General features: G+C 40.0%; 2 protein-coding genes across 5 annotated transcripts in view; one reads left to right on the forward strand and one right to left on the reverse strand.

The window, feature by feature from the left end:
* PPP4R1 (protein phosphatase 4 regulatory subunit 1) overlaps positions 1-2,004 on the forward strand; it is a 37,968-nt gene extending 35,964 nt beyond the window's left edge. For all 3 annotated transcript variants that reach the window (XM_032222683.1, XM_032222686.1, XM_032222684.1), the window contains one exon: positions 937-2,004. In XM_032222683.1, coding sequence (XP_032078574.1) covers positions 937-1,100 — 164 coding nt within the window. In that variant the 3' untranslated portion in view covers positions 1,101-2,004. The remainder of the gene's footprint in view (positions 1-936) is intronic.
* Positions 2,005-5,711: 3,707 nt separating this feature from the next.
* Positions 5,712-19,741, reverse strand: part of RALBP1 (ralA binding protein 1) — a 33,526-nt gene continuing 19,496 nt past the window's right edge. For both annotated transcript variants that reach the window (XM_032222470.1, XM_032222471.1), the window contains exons 5-10: positions 19,469-19,630; positions 18,283-18,414; positions 17,361-17,468; positions 15,398-15,519; positions 14,643-14,763; positions 5,712-8,392 (exon numbers count right to left, since the gene is read on the reverse strand). In XM_032222470.1, coding sequence (XP_032078361.1) covers positions 8,114-8,392; positions 14,643-14,763; positions 15,398-15,519; positions 17,361-17,468; positions 18,283-18,414; positions 19,469-19,630 — 924 coding nt within the window. In that variant the 3' untranslated portion in view covers positions 5,712-8,113. The remainder of the gene's footprint in view (positions 8,393-14,642; positions 14,764-15,397; positions 15,520-17,360; positions 17,469-18,282; positions 18,415-19,468; positions 19,631-19,741) is intronic.

Below are 19,741 nucleotides of genomic sequence, written 5' to 3' on the forward strand. Positions count from 1 at the left end.
AAAACAAAACAAAATAAGAAGAGCAGCTCCTAATATCAAAATAGTTGCCCATTCCAATCAGACTAAACTGATTGTGATTCCCTTATAGTTGAAGATACTTGGCATGTGCTCATGAACAAATCTGCAATCCTGAACACATGTATGGGGAGTAAGTCTACTGGACAGGATTGTGATATATTTGATAAGATTACATTTTACTTTTATTCCTTCCAAACTATATACATTACAGTGAAAGACAGACTTCTTGCTTTCAAAAATGTTCTCCTTTTTATACAGTCTGAGAAGTGAGAGGCACCTGATAAATGATTATTGAAAAGATTAGTATCCAGTGGGAAAATGACAGACTGAATATAGAAAATAATGGAGAAAAATATTTATGAGATTAAGAATGTGAATAGAAAATGAGTTGGAAAGAAAATACTGCACAATAAAGAGATTTTATTGGCAAAACTGATAGCTTAGAAAAGACTAAGAAGGTAATAGAATAAGGAAAAGACAGAAGCATAATTATTGAGAAAGGACCTGTAAATATGGAAGGACAGTGGAAGGTGGAGGAGGAAAAAAAAACAAGGTAAAGAATTCATCCTGAATTTTGCAGGGTGGAAAGGACACGAGGTAGAATCAATAATTTTTAATTAAAAATGCAAAGTAGGTTAGGTTTAGCATAAAGAACCTGTCCAGAAGTCAGAATTAAATAACTGATTGCAGAAGTAGATCCAACGTTGTTTATTATCTGGATTGAGGTAAAGGAAGATATGAACACTAAATGAGGGAAAAAGAAAACAATCTCTTGGCTTCGGCAGACTTTAACTTACATTTCATTTCTGTAACACCCTGATTTTGATGACCAATACTTGCTATTTCTTGCATGCTGATTGGAGCATGACTAATAATAATTCATTCCCTTCCCATTTCCTTTCCTCCCTCCCCATGCAGAATACTTTCTGATGTGTGTTAATTCCCATCAAGAAGCTGTAGAACAGACAATCGTGGCCCTCCAGATGGATAATGACAATGATGTCAAGTATTTTGCAAGCATCCACCCGGCCAGTACCAAAATTTCTGATGATGCTATGAGCACAGCCTCTTCAACTTACTAAAAGTAGTTCCTGAATGTTGGTATAATTTTAATAAAAGAGAACAAACATTACAAAATTGTAGGCAATCGTCAAGTGCTCCTAACATGGATTACTGAAACCTCTTTTCCACGGAGAGAATATCTTGCCAGACTTAACTTCAGTTGGATGTTATCTAAATCTGAGATCAAGAATTTTGGAGTCAAGGAAAACCCGTTATGTGTGGAATCTTGACTCTAGAAAAAATTTACTCAGAGGATTGTATTTGTCACCAGAGCCTTAAATCTTCTGTCTTCCTGAATATGTGAAACTTGAATTGTCTGAGCATTTTCAGTGTAGAAAGGGAGTGATTTCCAGAGACTGTCATTTGTTTTCTGTCAAAGAGTTACCTTAGCAAACTCTTTCTTAGGAACCAATAGCTGGTGGATTTATACCGAGAAGCAAAGAAGCTGTCTCCAGTATTGGCTATTAAAGTTTTTAATCTTTGAAAAGACTTACATTTGTGTGCAACTGGGCACACCCTTAAGTGTGAATAGTTTTGATGTGTGTAAATGAGGGAAAAGTAGAAGTTTGGTGTTTTGTTTTTCTCACCTCAAGGATTCAGTGCCAACATTAAACCACAATCTGATTTTAACCCTTAAAACACAGCATATTGCTGTGTCTGTAAACAAAAATCTATGCTGAATACCTGTGTCCTGATATTTGATTTTTTTTTTCATGCTGGTCATGACCTGAAGGAAATCTAATAGCACATGTACTTCAAGTCAGGTATTTTAAACTTGATCATGATCGGTTCTGAGGTGCAACTTTTTCTTCATATACTGTACATATCTTGGACCACTCGTGGGAGTGCAGTCTTGAATCATGCTATTTCAAACTGTTGTGATAACATGTTCTTTCCTTCTCAGAATAAAAATATTAATAAGAATGAACTTTCCTTTTCTTAATGCCATGTAATCCCTTGAAACTATGAACTGTTTTTTATAAAAACGTTTCCCTGTTCGTGTTCAAATGTGCCTAAAATATAGATTTAAATTAGCATGATTATGTCAGTGTGTTTTGATTCCCATGTTTTCCTAAAAAATAGTTGAACATACTGATTCCATTGGAGAAAACATCTGAACAACTAGTATTTGTGTTTATATTTTCATAGCCTCAAATTGCAATGAAGGTATTTTAGGGATGAAACAATCTGACTTAGCCAGTTTGTATGTAGGGCTTTTGAACCCTGATTATATGCAAGTGTGTGTTTGTAGGATTACAGTAGATTTATGAATGTTGAAGTGCTTAAGAACCCTGGTGGTGCAATGGTTAGAATGCAGTATTACAGGCTAACTGCTCATGGTCTGGTCTGGAGTTCAATCTGATGGGGCTCGTGGTTGACTCAGCCATCCATCCTTCCAAGGTCAGCAAAATGAGGACCTAGATTATTGGGGGCAATTGTAAACTGACATTGTAAACTGCCCAGAATGCGCCGTAAAGCAATATGAGATGGTATAAAAGTCTAAGTGCTATTACTACTGCTGTGTGAATACCTCAGCATAGTTTATAATACAGGTAAGACACTGAGATGGGAATTCATTCCTGTGAGTCCTTTAAATTATAGGCTGACCTCTAAGGCCTTGTTCATTTTGTTAATTATACATATATGCTTTTTCTGGTTAAGTCTAGGGCTTTGTTTAAGCATATATATGTGCGTGCGCACACAAACTGTTCAATTAAATATTTCAAACCAGGTCCATTACCCAGTCCTTTAACAGGACATCCAACTTGTTTGAAATACGCTAGGAATGGCCAATATTAATGGTAACTCCTCCTAAGAAAATTGTAGGCTAGTTGAATATATATATCTTATTCTTTGCATCAAATACAAATGCTCTGCTATAACATATCACAATTTTGTTAATAGGCATTTGTTCTCATTTCTGGGAAAATATATGAATTTATCAACATATTACATGTTAGATATAAACATTAGGGTTTTGCATGCCTGTTTTTAGTTAATGGTTCAATACTTTTCACTCAATATACTAGATACAGTAGGGTAGGTCTTCATACCAATTCTGCAAAAAAACTGAGCAATGACTAGGGGAAAATGGCTTTTGTGGACTTGTCACTTGCTGTTCTTGATAAAATTGTCTCTCCAAAATGCTTTGAAGGGGCATTCACTGGGGAAGCCACATTCTCTCTGTGGATGCTCAGGTGAGTTTGGGGATGGGGGAGCTATTTACTTCCCCTACTGTGATCTCTTCTTTAGCTTAATTCCATTGATGGGAGAGGCAGTAACATAGGACAGAGATATAGTTGGTATTATGCTATCCGCAAAGTTGATGTTTGGCTTTTCACATGTGTGCTGCTGTACAACTGAAGAGAACACACACAAATTGCAAACTGACCATTCAGGTATGCTGTGGTTTAGTTTAATTTCAGCTTGGCAAAGCAGTTGGGGTATTCCTAAAGTGTTAGTGTGAATGAAGACCATGCTTCAGTAGCTGGCCTCAGCTGTCTATAGGGGGATGCACAAGCCATGCTCCCTCTGGGACCACCAGTAAAGTAAAGGGCATGTGCAGACAGCTATTAAAACTGCTGCTCAATATTGGCAAGGAGCCTGCCTCTTATTTCAGAGAGGGCTTTATGAAAAAGCTGTTGGAATACTTTGTACAGCCCTTTTCTTAACATATTTGCTGTTTTCTCAAGCGAAATCAAAATGGACAGAAAAAAGTTTCTGCTTAGACATTATCAATCCATATTTCATCAGATTAACAGAGGGCTTTCCCCTCTAAATGTGAGCCAGCCTACATCAAAGTGGCAGTTAAACTGTTGAGTTCCTAGTTATAACATCTTTTATGCAGGATCCAATCTGGGTCGGTCACCATGATCAGGGGTGTCTTCTGAGCTCTTCAGGGAACTTCCTCTAGCAGAGTGTGTGCTTTGGACTGTTATTTGAGTGGTGTTTATATGGTGCCTGTTGTGACTTTTTAGATGTTGATCCAATCCAATTAACATCTTAAAAAATCACATATAACAGGCACCATATAAATATCACACAATAGCCCAAAGCACACACACTGCTAGAGGAAGTTCCCTGAAGATAGGCTCCAGCCCAAGTGCGAAAGTTTGGAAGACAGAACCAACTCAGATTGCATCCTGCAACATCCTGCGATGTGTTTATTTGTAACATCTTTTATATCCAAACTGAAAATCACTTTAGCCCTACTGAACCTCATTTTTTCACTATGTCTATTGTGAGAATATAGTCCAATTATATTCTTTATTGCATTTATAACATTTGACTCATAAATACCTAGTATTCAGGAATTCTTGTTTACTTTCAAAAGTGCCCTAAAAATGTAAACAAATACTTTCTACTAAATCATTTTATCCACATCCTTAAAACATTTTAGCAAAATAATTCCTCTGCAGAAATCATAGTTTTTCTAAAGCAGGTTTCCTTTTATGTAACTTACAATTTTTTTATCAATGCATCCAAACCAAGTATTTTAACCAGTCTTCTAATTTTGAAACTGTTATTTCTCCCTGCTATGGCTCCTTTTTTGGAAGAGTTAGTAGGACACAAGTTTCATATAGTTCCTTAGAAGCTGGCCTTATGACCATATTTTAACCCCAAAAAATATGTAAGCAAAAATTGTTTGCAAGTTTCATAGCTTCTTCTCAAATTGGAAGTTGTGTGCAATCTTAATTTACAACAATATATGGCATTCTAATCAGATCTGCATTAAATTGTCATATAACATATTTAACGTTTGCTTCCAATTTTCTGTTTTGAACCAACTGAAGAGAACTCTTACTCTGGCTCTCTTAATGGAACTTGAACAATACGTATGTATGTTACTATTTTCCTTGTGCAGCATTATATATGAAACATTTCCTTTCCTTTCTTCAGTCAGTGGGAAAAGATACTTAAGAATCAGATAAGCAAATGACTTTCTTTAAAAACAGTAAACATTTGCTTACTTAATACCTGCTTAAAACAGAGTTGGAACACTGAAGAATACACTGAAGAATGACATGGGGGAAATAATTATTTTCCATGCTATAATAAGTCCCTAATGAAAATATGGGGCTACCTTCAGAAACTGGAACAAACAGCGAGATTGTGTTCTCTTCCAGCTCATTCTGCTATGATGAAAGAATACATGGAAATTGGAAATGGGGAAAAACAGATTCTGCTGTCAGACAACAGAAACCAATGTAGGGTCGCAGAAGCAAGCAGCAAGGCACTTGACCTTGTAGCATAGATAAGTAAATTATGCATCTACTAATCTACAGAAAATTCATAAATGAAAGAAGTAGGGATGAATACAAATTTAGGTCTCATTGCTGAGCTGCTTTCTCTTCATTAGGATGGATAAAACATTTGGAATTCACAACAGTTTAAGTTTACAGTGAATTAAGTTCAAATCAGGTTGTTGTGAACATTCCAGAAATGCTTCGCACTCAAAACTCAATTTGCCAACAATTTGTATCCTAAGAGGATTTTTTTTCAACTGCCTTCCCTCATTAATTAACCATTTTCTGTCATAGAGAGTGATTCTGGTTCTTGATTAGACTGAAGAATTATACAGTACAATCCAGAAATGTGAGTCAGAAAGAACCACAATTAGTAATCTGCTGTCCTTTTAGTTTTTCTGTAGAATTGCATTTATTTAATACAAACATTTTTCATAGGTTCAGTTAGTTATTACCACATTAGGGCTTTGAATGTGGACCAGAGAATTTATTTGTGAATCTTAACATTTTTAATTCAATAAAACCATTAGCACATGGCTGTTAAATTTATTTTCTTGATTAACATGTTCTTGACAAACAAAAATTAGCCAATATCAAAATATTTGATGAACATTGATTATAAAAGTTTGACAATTTAATAGAAATTAGTATGAATTCAAAACAAAAAGGTTTAAATACTGTCAGAAATATAAAATGTATGTAACAGGCAAAAAAAAAAACCCTACCTACAATTGTCATTTAACCAACCTCCATAAATTTTCTTTAAGGTTTTTTTAAAAAATCGTTCTTTAGAATGCACATCTCAGTGTCATTTGTACAAACATTAAATCATGGCCAATGATTCACAACAGTGCAATAGGCAAAAAAAAAAACAAAAAAAAAAAAACACCACCCACCCACCACATAAAAAATAAATATTACAGAAACTAAATAAGCTACAAGCACTCTATAGAGTTCAATTAACATTAACCACTTCAAATTGAATTGGGATTTTAATGATGTGGCTCTGAAAAGCCACAATTTAGTGTAAGAATTCACTGCTGGCAATGGTAACTAATTAAGCATAAGGCAGCTGAACATTTCTATCACAAATTTATGGGTATATATTACCAGTTTTTTATTTATTGGAATCACCCTCTTTTAAGCACACAAAGGACCACAAATACACTCCCCTATTGCCATTTAGAAAATGCCAGGAAGGGCTTGGGGATGGACCTTCTTCCCTCCATTGCATTGTGCTTGAGAGGACCACCAAAGCACTTACAACACACTTTCAAATGTGTACCAAACACTGGTACAAGTTCTAGAACAATATGAAGCCCTTTCTGAATGTAATACTTCTTTCAAAGCCACTAAAATGGGTGAGATTGTTTCTTATCATTCACCCCAGTTCCAAGATCCTTTTGGATACAGTGCACTTGTGTTGCACTGTACTTCAAAGTGCTCTCAATCCATCAAAGAAAGAGTGCAACAAAAATCACCTCCAACTCCTTTTCCTAAATCATGGGACCTTGATAATCAACAACATTCACTAATTTCTTTAAATTATTAAAAGAAAGAAAGGTCAGCATTATGAGGTTTGCTATAAAACTTACAAAATGCTTCCATTCTCTAATTAATTGGCAACCCTAGGAATCAGTTCTACATACAACTGCATTGACAGGGTTCAAGAATTCATAGTGAATTTATGGATATGTGCTTATCAATCTTTTCAATTTAATTTCACGTACTTTCATAAAGCTTTTAAAAAGTCAGATGAAAACACATTACATAATACTAAAGTTTTGAAGATCTTCCACCGTTTTGGGCACATCTATTTTGTAAAGCTCCTTTGTTACTGAAAGGCACAAGTAAGAGTGAATAAAGACAATTATGAGGAACGAGAGCAAAAAAATTACAAAGCAAATAAATGAATGGGATATGGATTGGATCTCCCCATTCTTAACCAACAGCCACTTTTCATACAATTACTTTACCTCCACAGAAAAACATGGACCATTGTGGAATATGCTTGCATCTATTTTGCTGTGCCAAGTGTGGCTTCTCTATAAACACTTAACAGACAACTGCACTGATTAGTGACGTATCAGCCTTGTAAATAACGTCATAAAAGCCATTTTGATGCTAAGAGGAAGCTCCTTTTCAAGACCAGAATGGAAATGCTACCTTTTAAATTAGACTACCCGCAAATGGCAAAGAGAGGGGTTGTGCAGTGTTCTCCCCTCCTCTGGTTTCGGTGCTGGTCAGAGAGAAACACAGTCATCTGCATGTGTGGCCAGAAAGATAACCAAATGGAGAGATTTGGGGGAAGGGGATATGCAACCTTCTCTACCTGAAATTTCTGGTGGCCAAGAATTACAAGACATATTGCTATATGCCCAGAAGACTCTGTACTTTTTCCTACATCTGTGCAATGAAATATCTTGTATGAAGTAGCCCTTGGACAGATAATGCATGAGAGATTTTGAAAGTCTGCTTCAGAGTGAGTATGTAATCGTTCCAAAATGTACCATCATCCCCTCAATTCCCAAAGATCAGCCAAAGCTAATGTTTCACAAGGCTGAGTAACTAGAGAGCTGCCACCTCCTGCCATCTCTCTCTCTCTCTCTGCTTTATCTTTCCAAGTAACCTGAGCCTGATAGGCAGAAGCCACACACAGGACGGGGACAAAATATCCCCAGAATGTAAAAGAGAAAATATTTACAGAATGTACAGGCCATAAATTTACAGTAAGTTGCGCAGTCCTGGCTTTGCACAGGCAAGAATCCAAATGCTCAGAAATCCAATTAAATTGGAGTTTCTTTTCTATCCTTGCTTGGAGATGGCTTTACTGACTCCTGGATTGCCTTTGGCTGCTCTTTCATAGCTTTTGTCTCTGGGACACTGTCTCTTGGCAGGGGCGGCTGCTGCTGCATCGGGCCCCCTCGTTTCTCAAGCTCTTCCTCTTCCTGCACCTGCTGCTCCGTTTTGGCTCGCTGTATCTGCAAGAGGCGAAGCTGTACTCGCAGTTCAATGATGGCCTCGCGCTCCTCGTGAATCGCTTGGTTCAGATGGTTATTCTTAACCTTGATCCAGCAAAAGGGGAAAAAGGGTCACTTGAGCTTTATACACAGCCAGCTACTGATGGAACTAATGAATCATTAATAAGGTATTCCTCACTGCAGCTCTCTCATGGAAGGGAGACAAGCGGGGTCTCATCAGGCAGAACAAAACAAGAAAGGAGGCCCTTGGAAAATCCAGCCCTAGCAGAAATGAGCAATTTACAATGGCAGATTCAAAGGCAACATAAAATATGCGCCTCCTTCCCCCAGCCTTCCTCATAGGTCTTGGGATCTGTTAATTATATATTCATTTTTGAAATGTGCTTAAAAAGAAAATGTTATTTGCCCTTTTATTGGGAGTTTTATCACTCAACATAGGTGAAGATAGATGTGACTAATAGGCTATGAAGTGGTTGCCCAGTATATATTACACCTTAGCTATTAACTCACAAGCTTTCATGGATACATCCATGTCATCTCCAAGAGGGCTTAACTCTTAAGAGATGTAAAGGCACATCTGCAAACTACAAAGGCCTTGTTAAATACTTCTCCCTGAGCTTTCTTTCCAGCTATAAATAAGAAAGCAATAATGTTGATCAGTTTCTATTGTTGAAAAAAAATCTACAAAGTGTCATTGCTTTTGCGTATTATATATTTCTATGTATGGCTTTTGCTACCAATTTGAAAAAGTTAAAAGTGCAGAGTTTATTTCTGGGCAGCTATTCAGATTTTCTGTAACACAGAAATCAAAGAAAATAATTATTTTGGTTACATGTTTTAACTAAAACAGGAAACCTCTGTCTGAACAATATTCTGTATTTCATTTAAATGGAAGAATTTATTAAACAGTAGAGAAGCAACATGAAATGCCTTTGTTGGAAAGACAGGAAAACTTTTTCAATGAGAAGCTTAACCAGGAAACCCACAGAAATCTGATGAAACTTCCTGCATGGGTAACATGGATCAGTGTTTGCGTACTTCCACAATGTCCTTTTAAAAAAAACCTTCCATGAAAGAAAAGGACAGCATGGAAAACCAGCTGGTACAAATTTAAAAAGATTATCATACTCATTCAATTATTTTTGTTTTATTACATTTCGTTGCTCAGCAATACTATTGATTTTGAAATGAAAATTTCAAAACCCAGAATGCTGAGAAAAATATTTTGGTTCTTAAATAACATAATAAACTGCAGGGAAAATATTGCAGGAGCCAATATTAGTCTTAATGGTGAGCTTTTCCATCAAGTATCTGTCCAGATGACATCTCTACTAGAAAATCATTGTGGACTACGAGAATGTCACATTCACACTAACTTATAGCTTTATTTTTTTATATATAAAATGACTTTGAAATATAAGGCTGTGTAAATTGTGAAAAATAAATTTGCTGTATTTATGTGAAAATAATACAGTTCAGTACTTTAGTTTCAACTGACCTTATTTCCCATTTTTAAATTTCCTGTTTTACTGATTGATTAAATGTAACAAAAATCCATTTTTACTCCACACTTAAAAATAACATTTCTCTCTCTGCTTTACTACTGGTGCTCATTCAGTTAAAATCTGCTATTATAACAAAATCCCATGAAGAGCTTTTCTATTTATTTTCTTTCTTTCTTTCTTTTTTTAAATTATCCACACTGGTTTGATCCTGAAAACTGTTGATGCTAGTTTGCATTTAACAGTCTGCTTACAAATGCAAGTATTTCTGCCCTGCAAGTCTACTGATAATGGGAGAGGCAGGAAAATAATCCCACATCTTCACATGTAAGGTTAAATGGAAGTCTATTGAAGATTTCTTAACTCAAACTATTTATTCTTAATATTTTTAATAAAAATAAACCTTGCCTGCTTAATGTTAGCCTAAGTATTTGGCATGCACAAGGTTCCAGATGGAGTCCATGTCATTTCCAGGTAAGCCTAAGAAACTTCCATCTAACCAAGCTTAGTATCAAATTACAGAGCTGGGTTTGGACAGGATAGATGAATGATCTGCCTTGATATATCAAGAGAAAAAGAATGTTGCTCCTTACCTGAATGTTTCTTTTCAGTAGATGAGAGGGAGGGGCTACACATGGGATATTCCGAAAGCCTGATTGGTCCAAAGACTGAGGGAAATTTCTTTTAACCTCCTCCTTTCCCTGTTGGCTCCCAGTTCCTCAAAGACGAATGACCAAAGATAAACTGCATAAAAGCCGACAACAAACAGAAGGAAACCACCCGACCACCCCGCACCCCGCTAACTAGCAACTAACTAATTGGGGTGTGAAGTAGCCCCTCCCTCTTGACTACTGAAAAGAAACATTCAGGTAAGGACCAACGTTTTTTTTTCCAGTAGACTCGAGGGAGGGGCTACACATGGGACATACAGAAGCTCAGTCCCAGGGAGGGAACTAAGACTCAGGGGAAGGGGCGGTCACTAGAGCCAAGAGCCAAGGTGGCGCAGTGGTTAAATGCAGCACTGCAGGCTACTGCTAGATCAGCAGGTCAGCGGTTCAAATCTCACCGGCTCAGGGTTGACTCAGCCTTCCATCCTTCCGAGGTGGGTAAAATGAGGACCCAGATTGTTGGGGGCAATATGCTGACTCTCTGTAAACCGCTTAGAGAGGCCTGAAAGGCCTATGAAGCGGTATATAAGTCTACTGCTATTGCTATTGCTATTGCTGCTGGAGAACCCTGCGCGTGAAGGACGCCTCAGCAGATGCAAAGGCATCCAACCGATAGTGGCGCATAAAGGAGGACGGGGAGGCCCAAGTGGCCGCCTGACTTATGTCCTTGAATGGAGCCCTCGTGGCCCACACCGCTGTAGCTGCGGCACTCCGTGTGGAGTGGGCAGTGATCCCCAGGGAAGCCGGCCAGCCTAAGGACCCGTAAGCAGTGGAGATGGCCTGACGTAGCCACCTGCCAATTGTGGCAGATGAAACTCTGGCCCCCAAGGAGCCAGGTTGGAATGAAATGTGCATCGGAGATATATGCGTAAGGCATGGCACACGTCTAAACAGTGGCAAAGGCGCTCCCTCTCATGGGAGGGGTTAGGACAGAAATTAGGAAGAATGACCTCCTGTACCCAATGGAAGGGTGAATTGACCTTTGGGAGGAACATAGTGTCCAAACAAAGGACCACCTTATCCTGGTGAAATTGACAAAGGTCATCCTTGGATGACAAAGCCCCCAACTCGGAAATGTGTCTGGCAGAAGTCATGGCGACTAGAAAAGCCACCTTCATGGATAGAAACTTAAGGTGAACTGTGCACAACGGCTCGAAGGGAGCCCCTGTCAAGGCCTTGAGAACTAGTGGTAGGTCCCAAGTGGAGAACCAATGTATGGGAGGTGGTCGCAGGTTGGCAGCTCCCCATAGAAATCTCTTGACTAGAGGAAGGTGAGTCAGAGATAAATGTCCCTCACCGGGCATGACCGAGGACAAGGCCGCTACCTGACGCCGAAGGATGTTATGGGAGAGACCCCCATCTAATCCCTTTTCAAGGAAGTCGAGTATCTGAGCGACCAAAGCCTCAGTAGGACAGATCTGAAGAGGGGAACACCATCTAACGAAGGCCGACCCCGTGGACTTATACATTTGTGTGGTTGACGGACGCCTGGATGCTTCTATGGTTGCTATGACCCGGGAGAACAGAACGGCTTTCTTTAGGAGGCTCCGCTCAAGTGCCAGGAAGTCAGGTGGAGCCACTGGGGCTCCGGGTGGATTAGGACTCCCTGGCACAGGGAGATCTCCTTCTGAGGAATCCTCCACGAGGGAGATATGAAAAGCTGGAAGAGATCCGCGAACCAAGGCCATCTGGGCCAATGCAGTACAATCAGAACTATGTTTGCCCTCTCTACCACTACCTTCCTCAAGGTCCCCGGAATTGGTGGGAGAGTGGGAAGGTGTATAGCAGGTCCAGAGGCTATTTGGTCTGAAGGGTATCCACTCCTTCTGCTGCCCGGGCTGGGAATCGGGAGAAGAACCTTGGGAACTGGGTGTTTGCCGGGGTTGTGAACAAATCCACCAGTAGAAATCCGAAGTGGTGGCAAATATTCCGGAACAGATCGGGGTGAATCTACCACTCCCCGTGTCTATAGCCACACGTCTGAGCCAATCAGCCTGGTGACTGGCCGAGCCTGAAATGTGTTCCGACACCAGTGACGCCAAATGTGTCTCTGTCCAAGAACCGAGCTTCAGTGCTTCCAGCCAGAGAGCTCTGGAGTGAGTCCCACCCTGACAATTAATTTGGGTCTTTGTGGCCACATTTTTTGTCAAAAGAAGAACATGACGGCCTATGATCGAGTCCTTGAACTGTTGGGGCGCCAGGCGGGCCGCCTTCAATTCCAGCCAATTTATATTGTGGCGCAGATCCGACACAGTCCAACGCCTCTGCACCAACCTGGAGTTCATCAGGGCCCCCCAACCGAATAAGCTCGTGTCCGTGGTAATGGTTATGCGATCTGGCTCCCAAATTTGGGACCTGTGTCGTAGAGCCAAAGACAGCCACCACTTCATTGACAGGTGTACATCTGCTGTGAGGTGGATGAGCCGCAGGGAATTGCTCATGTGCTTCCATTGGAATGGGATGAGGGCCCATTGCAAGGTTTGGGAGTAGAGGCGAGTCCAAGGCATGATCCCTATGCATGACACCATCTTGCCCATAAGCAGGCCAAAGTCAGGATGGAAGCTGACCTTCTTGCGCATACCTGCCATGCCAATGACTGGAGGATGACGAGACGTTCTGGAGAAAGTCAAACTAGGCCTGCAACTGAGTCTATCACCACCCCCAGATGAAGAATCTTTGTCAAGGGGGAGAGATGACTCTTGGGGAAGTTGATAGAAAACCCCAGGGACTGCAAGGTCTGGATGGTCAGGCGGAGATTGAGGACCGCCTGTGCATGCGAGTCGGCCTGCACAAGCACGTCGTGTAGGTAGCAGTGGAGTCTCACCGGAGCAGAGCGGAGGTGAGCAGCCAAAACCTTCGTGAACATGCACGATGCTGAGACTAGGCTGAAGGGGAGATCCCTGTATTGGAAGTGGCATCCCTTGTGGAAGAACCGAAGGTAACTGCGATGGGCGGGCAGGATCAGGATGTGGAGGTACACCTCCGTTAGATCCACTGATGCTAGGTAATCCCCCCCGCCTGATTCCCTGAAGAATAGATCCGAGGGAGGACATTTTGAAGCGCCTGTATACTAGAAATTGGTTTAGGCATTTGAGATCCAGAATGGTTCTCCATCCCCCCCGAGTTCTTCGGGACAACGAACATATTGGAAAAGTGTCCCAACCTGTGTTCCGTCTCCGGGACTGGTTCCATCGCCTGAATGTCTAGCAGGTGTTGTATGGCTTGGGACATCAGGCAGGAACAATTTGGATCCCAGGGGGGGTGGGAACACCCGAAAGACCTTGTGGGTGAAGGGCAGACTGCCGGAGAACAAATTGCCAGCCCGACACTGGCCGCGATGCAATCAGGCACAATTAGTGTCCAAAATGGCCGCCGGAGGCTCCTTACGCAGTTTAAATGTTTTCTTTCTCTTCGCCGAAGCTTGTTTGAATAGCTGCAGCTCGATTGATGGGTGCGCGGCTGAGATAAGATGGAAATACCGCTGCTAGCCCAACTGGCGCTTTCCGCTTTGCTGTCTCACCTGCGGAGCTACTGGAAGGAGCCCGACATCCCCGTAGTTCCAGGGATCGGTCGGAGCTCCCGGTGCCACGAGTGCGTGAAAGAGCCAGTTAGCTCTCCCTTGACACGCTGCGAGATGGAGGATCCTGTCCCTGCAAGGCAGCAGCTTTCTTTGGAATTTAGAATGCCCAATGGATCGAATAGAATGATTAATAAATTTACCTATTTCTCTCAATGATACACTGGGAACCAAAGCAGTTGTTTGGATCAAAGACTGAGAGGAACTGGGAGCCAACAGGGAAAGGAGGAGGTTAAAAGAAATTTCCCTCAGTCTTTGGACCAATCAGGCTTTCGGAATATCCCATGTGTAGCCCCTCCCTCGAGTCTACTGGAAAATATTATGTTCTCTACCACACACTGGTCACAGAACAATAAATAAGGAAATTTGCCACAAAACTCATCTAATCCAATCCAGTGACAAAGAACAGCATCCAGTAGATTACCTCTTAAAAAAGGAGGATCTGCTACTTTCTAAACTATGCTATTCCATAGTTAAATAACTTCTAATATTACAAAAACATTCTTTTTTGTCATATGTTGCATCATATTTTCCTACTCCTGAATAAAGAACTCAGTGAATATCTACTGCACAAGAAGCCATCTCACCTCTAGTTCTTCATTCTGCCGTTGCAAATCTTCTAAGATTATCTGTAACTCTTCTTCATCTTCACTCTCACTCTCACTCTCAGAAGAATATTCTTCGGTTTCACTGCGACCATGCTGGCGACTAGATGTGCAAGTGAAAATTTTGTGACATTTATCACTTTTGCCTTGGTTTGCTATACATTTTTCAAGCACGTTCATGCACATACAATGAATATACTCCAAAACACAATTTAATGAATTTAAATGCTCATGGAGAAGAATTACAATGTGGCATAAAAGTTCATCCATTGTAACTGTTCTGGTGAAACAATATTTAAAATATTATTTAAATTCAGTAAGTTTAGCATCGAAGAATTTTGGCTGGAAAGGACTATGGAGACCATTTAGTCTAAGTCCTGGTTCCTTTCAGGAACTTTCACTGTAATAACTTTCACCAACTGGATATCCTGCAGATATTATTGGTGCTACTACGACTCTTAGAATTTCCACACAAAAGGACCTTGGCCTCAGTCTTCCAATCCCAATATATGTGAAAGGTGGCAAGATGGAAAAGGCTATGCTGCAACATTCCCTAAAAATAACTTTCCAAGTTCAGTTTTAGTCAGTTTCAAGAAAGGAGAATCCACCACTTCATTAGGCAGTCACTACCAGCCAGAGCCTATTCTGTAAGAAACAATTTCTTCTAATGTTTAACTGGAATTAGCTGACTTGCAATTTCCACCCACCAGTTAAACCTCAGACAGAAGCTGGGTTACCTTTGAATTTCTGCTATTTCTGCTCGGAGACGATCTATTTCCTCCTTTTCAGATGCAATTTGTCGACGTAAAAACTGTTCCATTGTTAATAGTTCTTCCTGTTCTGTCAAAATCTCATTCTCCTATGTAATTAAATTATATGAGCAATTTTACTGAAATGATAAACCAATCTTGATTCAGGACATTATTTTTTCTTTACTATGGTCATAAAACCTAGCTTCTTATGTAGCTAAGTAGAAAATGTGCAAAAAGGAAGATTGAGTCGCTCTGGGGAGGGATGAAGGAAAATACAATGCCCATTGTACATACAATATGCTTCTCAATATATTTTTCTAGGTTGAGAATTGCAAAAATAACTCCTTTTTTCTAGTTGTTACACCCTGCATGAAAAGGTTCGAAGGGCCCCCGTCAAAGCCCTGAGAACTAGGGGAAGATCCCACGTGGGGAACCTGTGGATGTGGGGAGGCCGAGATTAGATCAGAAAACGCTTGATCAGGGAAACATGAGAGAGGGAAGAAGACCCCACACCAAGGGTTCCTGGGCCAATAAGGGGCCACCACAATGACCAGCGCCTCCTCCGCTACCATCTTCCGGATGGTCCCCGGAATGATGGGGATGGGAGGAAATGCATACAGAAGGCTCCGCAGACCAGGACAGGAAACAGGTGAAAAACCGGGGAAGTTGCGAGTTCACGGGCGAGGCGAACAGATCCACCAGAGAAGTGCCGTACCTCTGACAGATCCTCCCAAACAACGACGGATGGAGTCACCACTCACCATTGACCAGAGTTGCCCGACTCAGCCAATCCGCCTGGACGTTGGAGAGCCCGGAGATGTGTTCCGACACCAAGGACAACAGGTGCCTCTCCGCCCAGGCGCCCAGTCTCAGAGCCTCCAGCCAGAGAGCCCGAGAGTGGGTCCCCCACTGATGATTGATGCGGTCCTTGGTGGCCACATTGTCCATCAGGAGGAGTATGTGACACCCCACCACTGAGGTCTGAAAGTGTCGCAGAGCCAAGCGGGCCGCTTTCAGCTCCAACCAAGTGATGTTGTGGCGGAGATCCGAAATCGACTACTTGCCCTTTTAAAATGCCCAATTAAACCAAATGAGACCAAATTGGAATAAATAGAAATCCTACCATGGAATATTCTCAAACAGTACTTGGACCAAGAAAGACTGAGAGGAAACTGGGTTAGGACTGGAAGGCACCAGTATTTAAGAGTTTGCTCTCAGTCTTTGGACCAATTAGGCTTTGAGAATACCCACATGTGACCACTCCCTCCCTTCCTCTGGAAAACCACAGTAGTGCAAGTGCTCGTCTCATGTAGTTTTATTTTCATTTCCTAAATATCTCTTGGCAGCTCTCAGTCTATGAACAGTTGAAATACATAGGAATCCTAAATTAGGAAGTTTGTGACATAGTTTCACGTATTACATCTGGAAAAACTGGGAAGGAATTGTGCAGCATTTCAGGGACTGGGTTTGGAAAGCAGGAAGAATAGGAGATTAAGGAAAATAGAAAAATAGAAGGGGCTTGCTGCAGGGTGGTGAAGAACTAGCAGAGATTGTAAGATGCTATTCCATAAGTAGTTCAATCAGTTCAACCAATTTGTTATTTCAAAGGGATTTGAAATTCTGAATTGACAATCATCCAGATTTACATACAAGAATAAGCTTTTTTAGTTATGTGGTGAAACACATATGCTGCTGCTGCTGCTTTCAACTCTGATTCCAGACATTCCAGATCAGCTACTTTCTGTGTCAACCACCAAGCACTTCATTTAGTCCCTTGGGATATTAATTGGCATTATACTTGATAGCTATCTATGATTGACTCACAGAGACACACATACAATGTCTGTAAGAAGAAATTATCTCTTTCAGTCAAATCTCCCCAATTTACTTTCACAGTGTGTATAGGTTAAACATTCAGAATAAAAATACTTTAAACAACATATACTACCTGAGCCAGCAAAATATTTATAACTTCTTCATTTTCATTCATTTCTTCTTTGGAAACATCCTCCTTTGAAAGACTAGCAATTTCTCGCGCAATCTTTGTTTCACATTCCTGCATTGAAAAAAAAAAGTCTAATAACTCGATTCAAAGGATCATACATTAACATGCAAGAATATTTAAACTGCAGCTTCTGCAGGATTTTACCTACAACAATATTGGGAAACTATATATGTTATCTCAAGCTTCCTAAAGCACCATTCGCAGATCAAATTAATCACTCATTTTTATAAGGCAGATGGTAGTCAAATGAGAATGGCTGTTTTGACTTTCCAAAAATTGATAGACCATACATTTTTGTTCGCATATCATCAGCAGATTTAGGCAGTACAGCAATTATAAAACATTCCTACATGCTGGAACATAACTTAATTAAGTAGTTGGGCAATGCCTGATAAAATACAAGGTAAATGTAGTATAAGGTAGTTATAGTCAAAGATCAAAACAATCAAACTCTGAAAATGAAATTACATCCAGAAATCTAAAGCCTACTTATAGGAAAAACAATCAATGGTGCAGTTAGATTTATTCTAAACAGAAATTAAACTGTAAAAAAAAAAAATCAACAGATGATGTGAACATTATAGTAGAATCACTTAGGTTTGGCATAGAAGTCCTGATAAAGTGCCTTTTCAATTTTTTATCCAATGGAATCAAAGCACCAGTGAAACCAAGAATCTAATAAAATAATAAGTGGGATTAAAACTATCAAAAGCCCCATAATTCTGCACTGCACTCAAGAAAAAAATAAAGGAAAACTTAATGGTTCTATTTATCTTGCCAGGGTCAGATATTTTAACTATACTGATGTTAACTAAACAGTCAACATTCCATCCACACGATTTAATAACACAAAAGCACAACTTACTTGTCTTTTAGCTTCTCTTAGCTTCCTTTTCAGAGCTGTCAAAATCCTCTGCACTTCCCACAATCTTTCTTCTTTGGATAAATCTTTAATCCCTACCTGAAGATCTCGGTGCAAACAGTTCAAAAGAAACTCCTAGTTTTAAAAAACAGACACATTATTAAATATACAGATAGTCCTTATTTAGCTACCATTACTGTGACAGCAACCTGGTTGCTAAATGGACACACGACTGTGGTTATGCTTATGATTTTACATCAGCTTTCCTTTTTCCCCACTCTCTTTGGAATGTTCACTATGGCGCTGGTGATTGCAAGAAGGGAGTTAAACATTCACTGGAGAGAAAGTATTGTAAGTTGGCACACAATATAATCAAAAGGATTGCACTACCACTTAGCATACTCAGGGGCTAGTTAAATAGTCAGTTCTAGCACATTCCTTCCAATGGTATTCTAATCATGTGCCTGCTTACTCTCTTATAATCCTTTCCTGTCCAATCTCTCTGCTCTGTGAGGGGAGAAAAAAACAATAAATAAATAAATAAAAACAGGTCAGCACAGGATGTGTACTAACCAATTGTAACGGCAACACGTGATTGTGAAGGTTGTAAAAATACATGCCTGGATCATGAAGTTATTTTTTAGCACTATTGTAACTATGAACAGCCACTGTGCAAGGCAGTTGGTAAGTGAGTTCTAACTATTTTTCCACAAATGGAATATGTCAATTTAAGTTAGCAAGTCAAATTTCCAGAAGATCAATTTCTGTCTATTGTTGAAGGTACTGAGGGAGTTCATATATATCATATTTTAATTAGACCCAAAATCTGAAAATTAGGCCATTTGTTGCAACATTGTGAGATTTGACCTCAATCTAAAAAAGAATACAACCTCGGTTGAAAAAAATCAAGGTACTACACGAACAAGGGAGAATTAAATCTTAAATGAAGACCATATGTAAGAGAAAATTATATATTCAAGCCTTAACCTATAATGTCCAGGCTACCTAAATTATAAGTGTAAGCTCTTCTCTTAAATCTAAAAGCTGGAAGTTGTTTTATTCTTCACCATCATACAATAAATCTAGCACTTTGCTCAATTACAAGGGACATACATCAGTGATAAAAAGATTGAAAATAATTCCCTCAATCAAACTTCTAGAAAGTTCTAATCATTCAAAGACGACCAACCTGTCTTCGGATCTCTTCTTTAATGTTTTCCTGTGTTTCTGGCAATGCTGGCATGGTTGCCATGTTAGACCAACGAAGAGGCTTTGTTACTGGCTTGAGGACCACATTTCCAAAGAATTCTTGTACATGAGTGAAAAACACGTAAAGGACACGGTTGCTGATCTGGGAAGACACAGTACCACTTTAGAAGTATTGTCATTCATTGTGTAGAAACTTGCAAAATAAAAAAACATTCCTTTCTAAACACACCTACAGGCTCCCAAACGGCTGCAG

This window comes from Thamnophis elegans, chromosome 8 (assembly GCF_009769535.1).
Source record: "Thamnophis elegans isolate rThaEle1 chromosome 8, rThaEle1.pri, whole genome shotgun sequence".
Classification (NCBI taxonomy): Eukaryota; Metazoa; Chordata; class Lepidosauria; order Squamata; family Colubridae; genus Thamnophis; species Thamnophis elegans.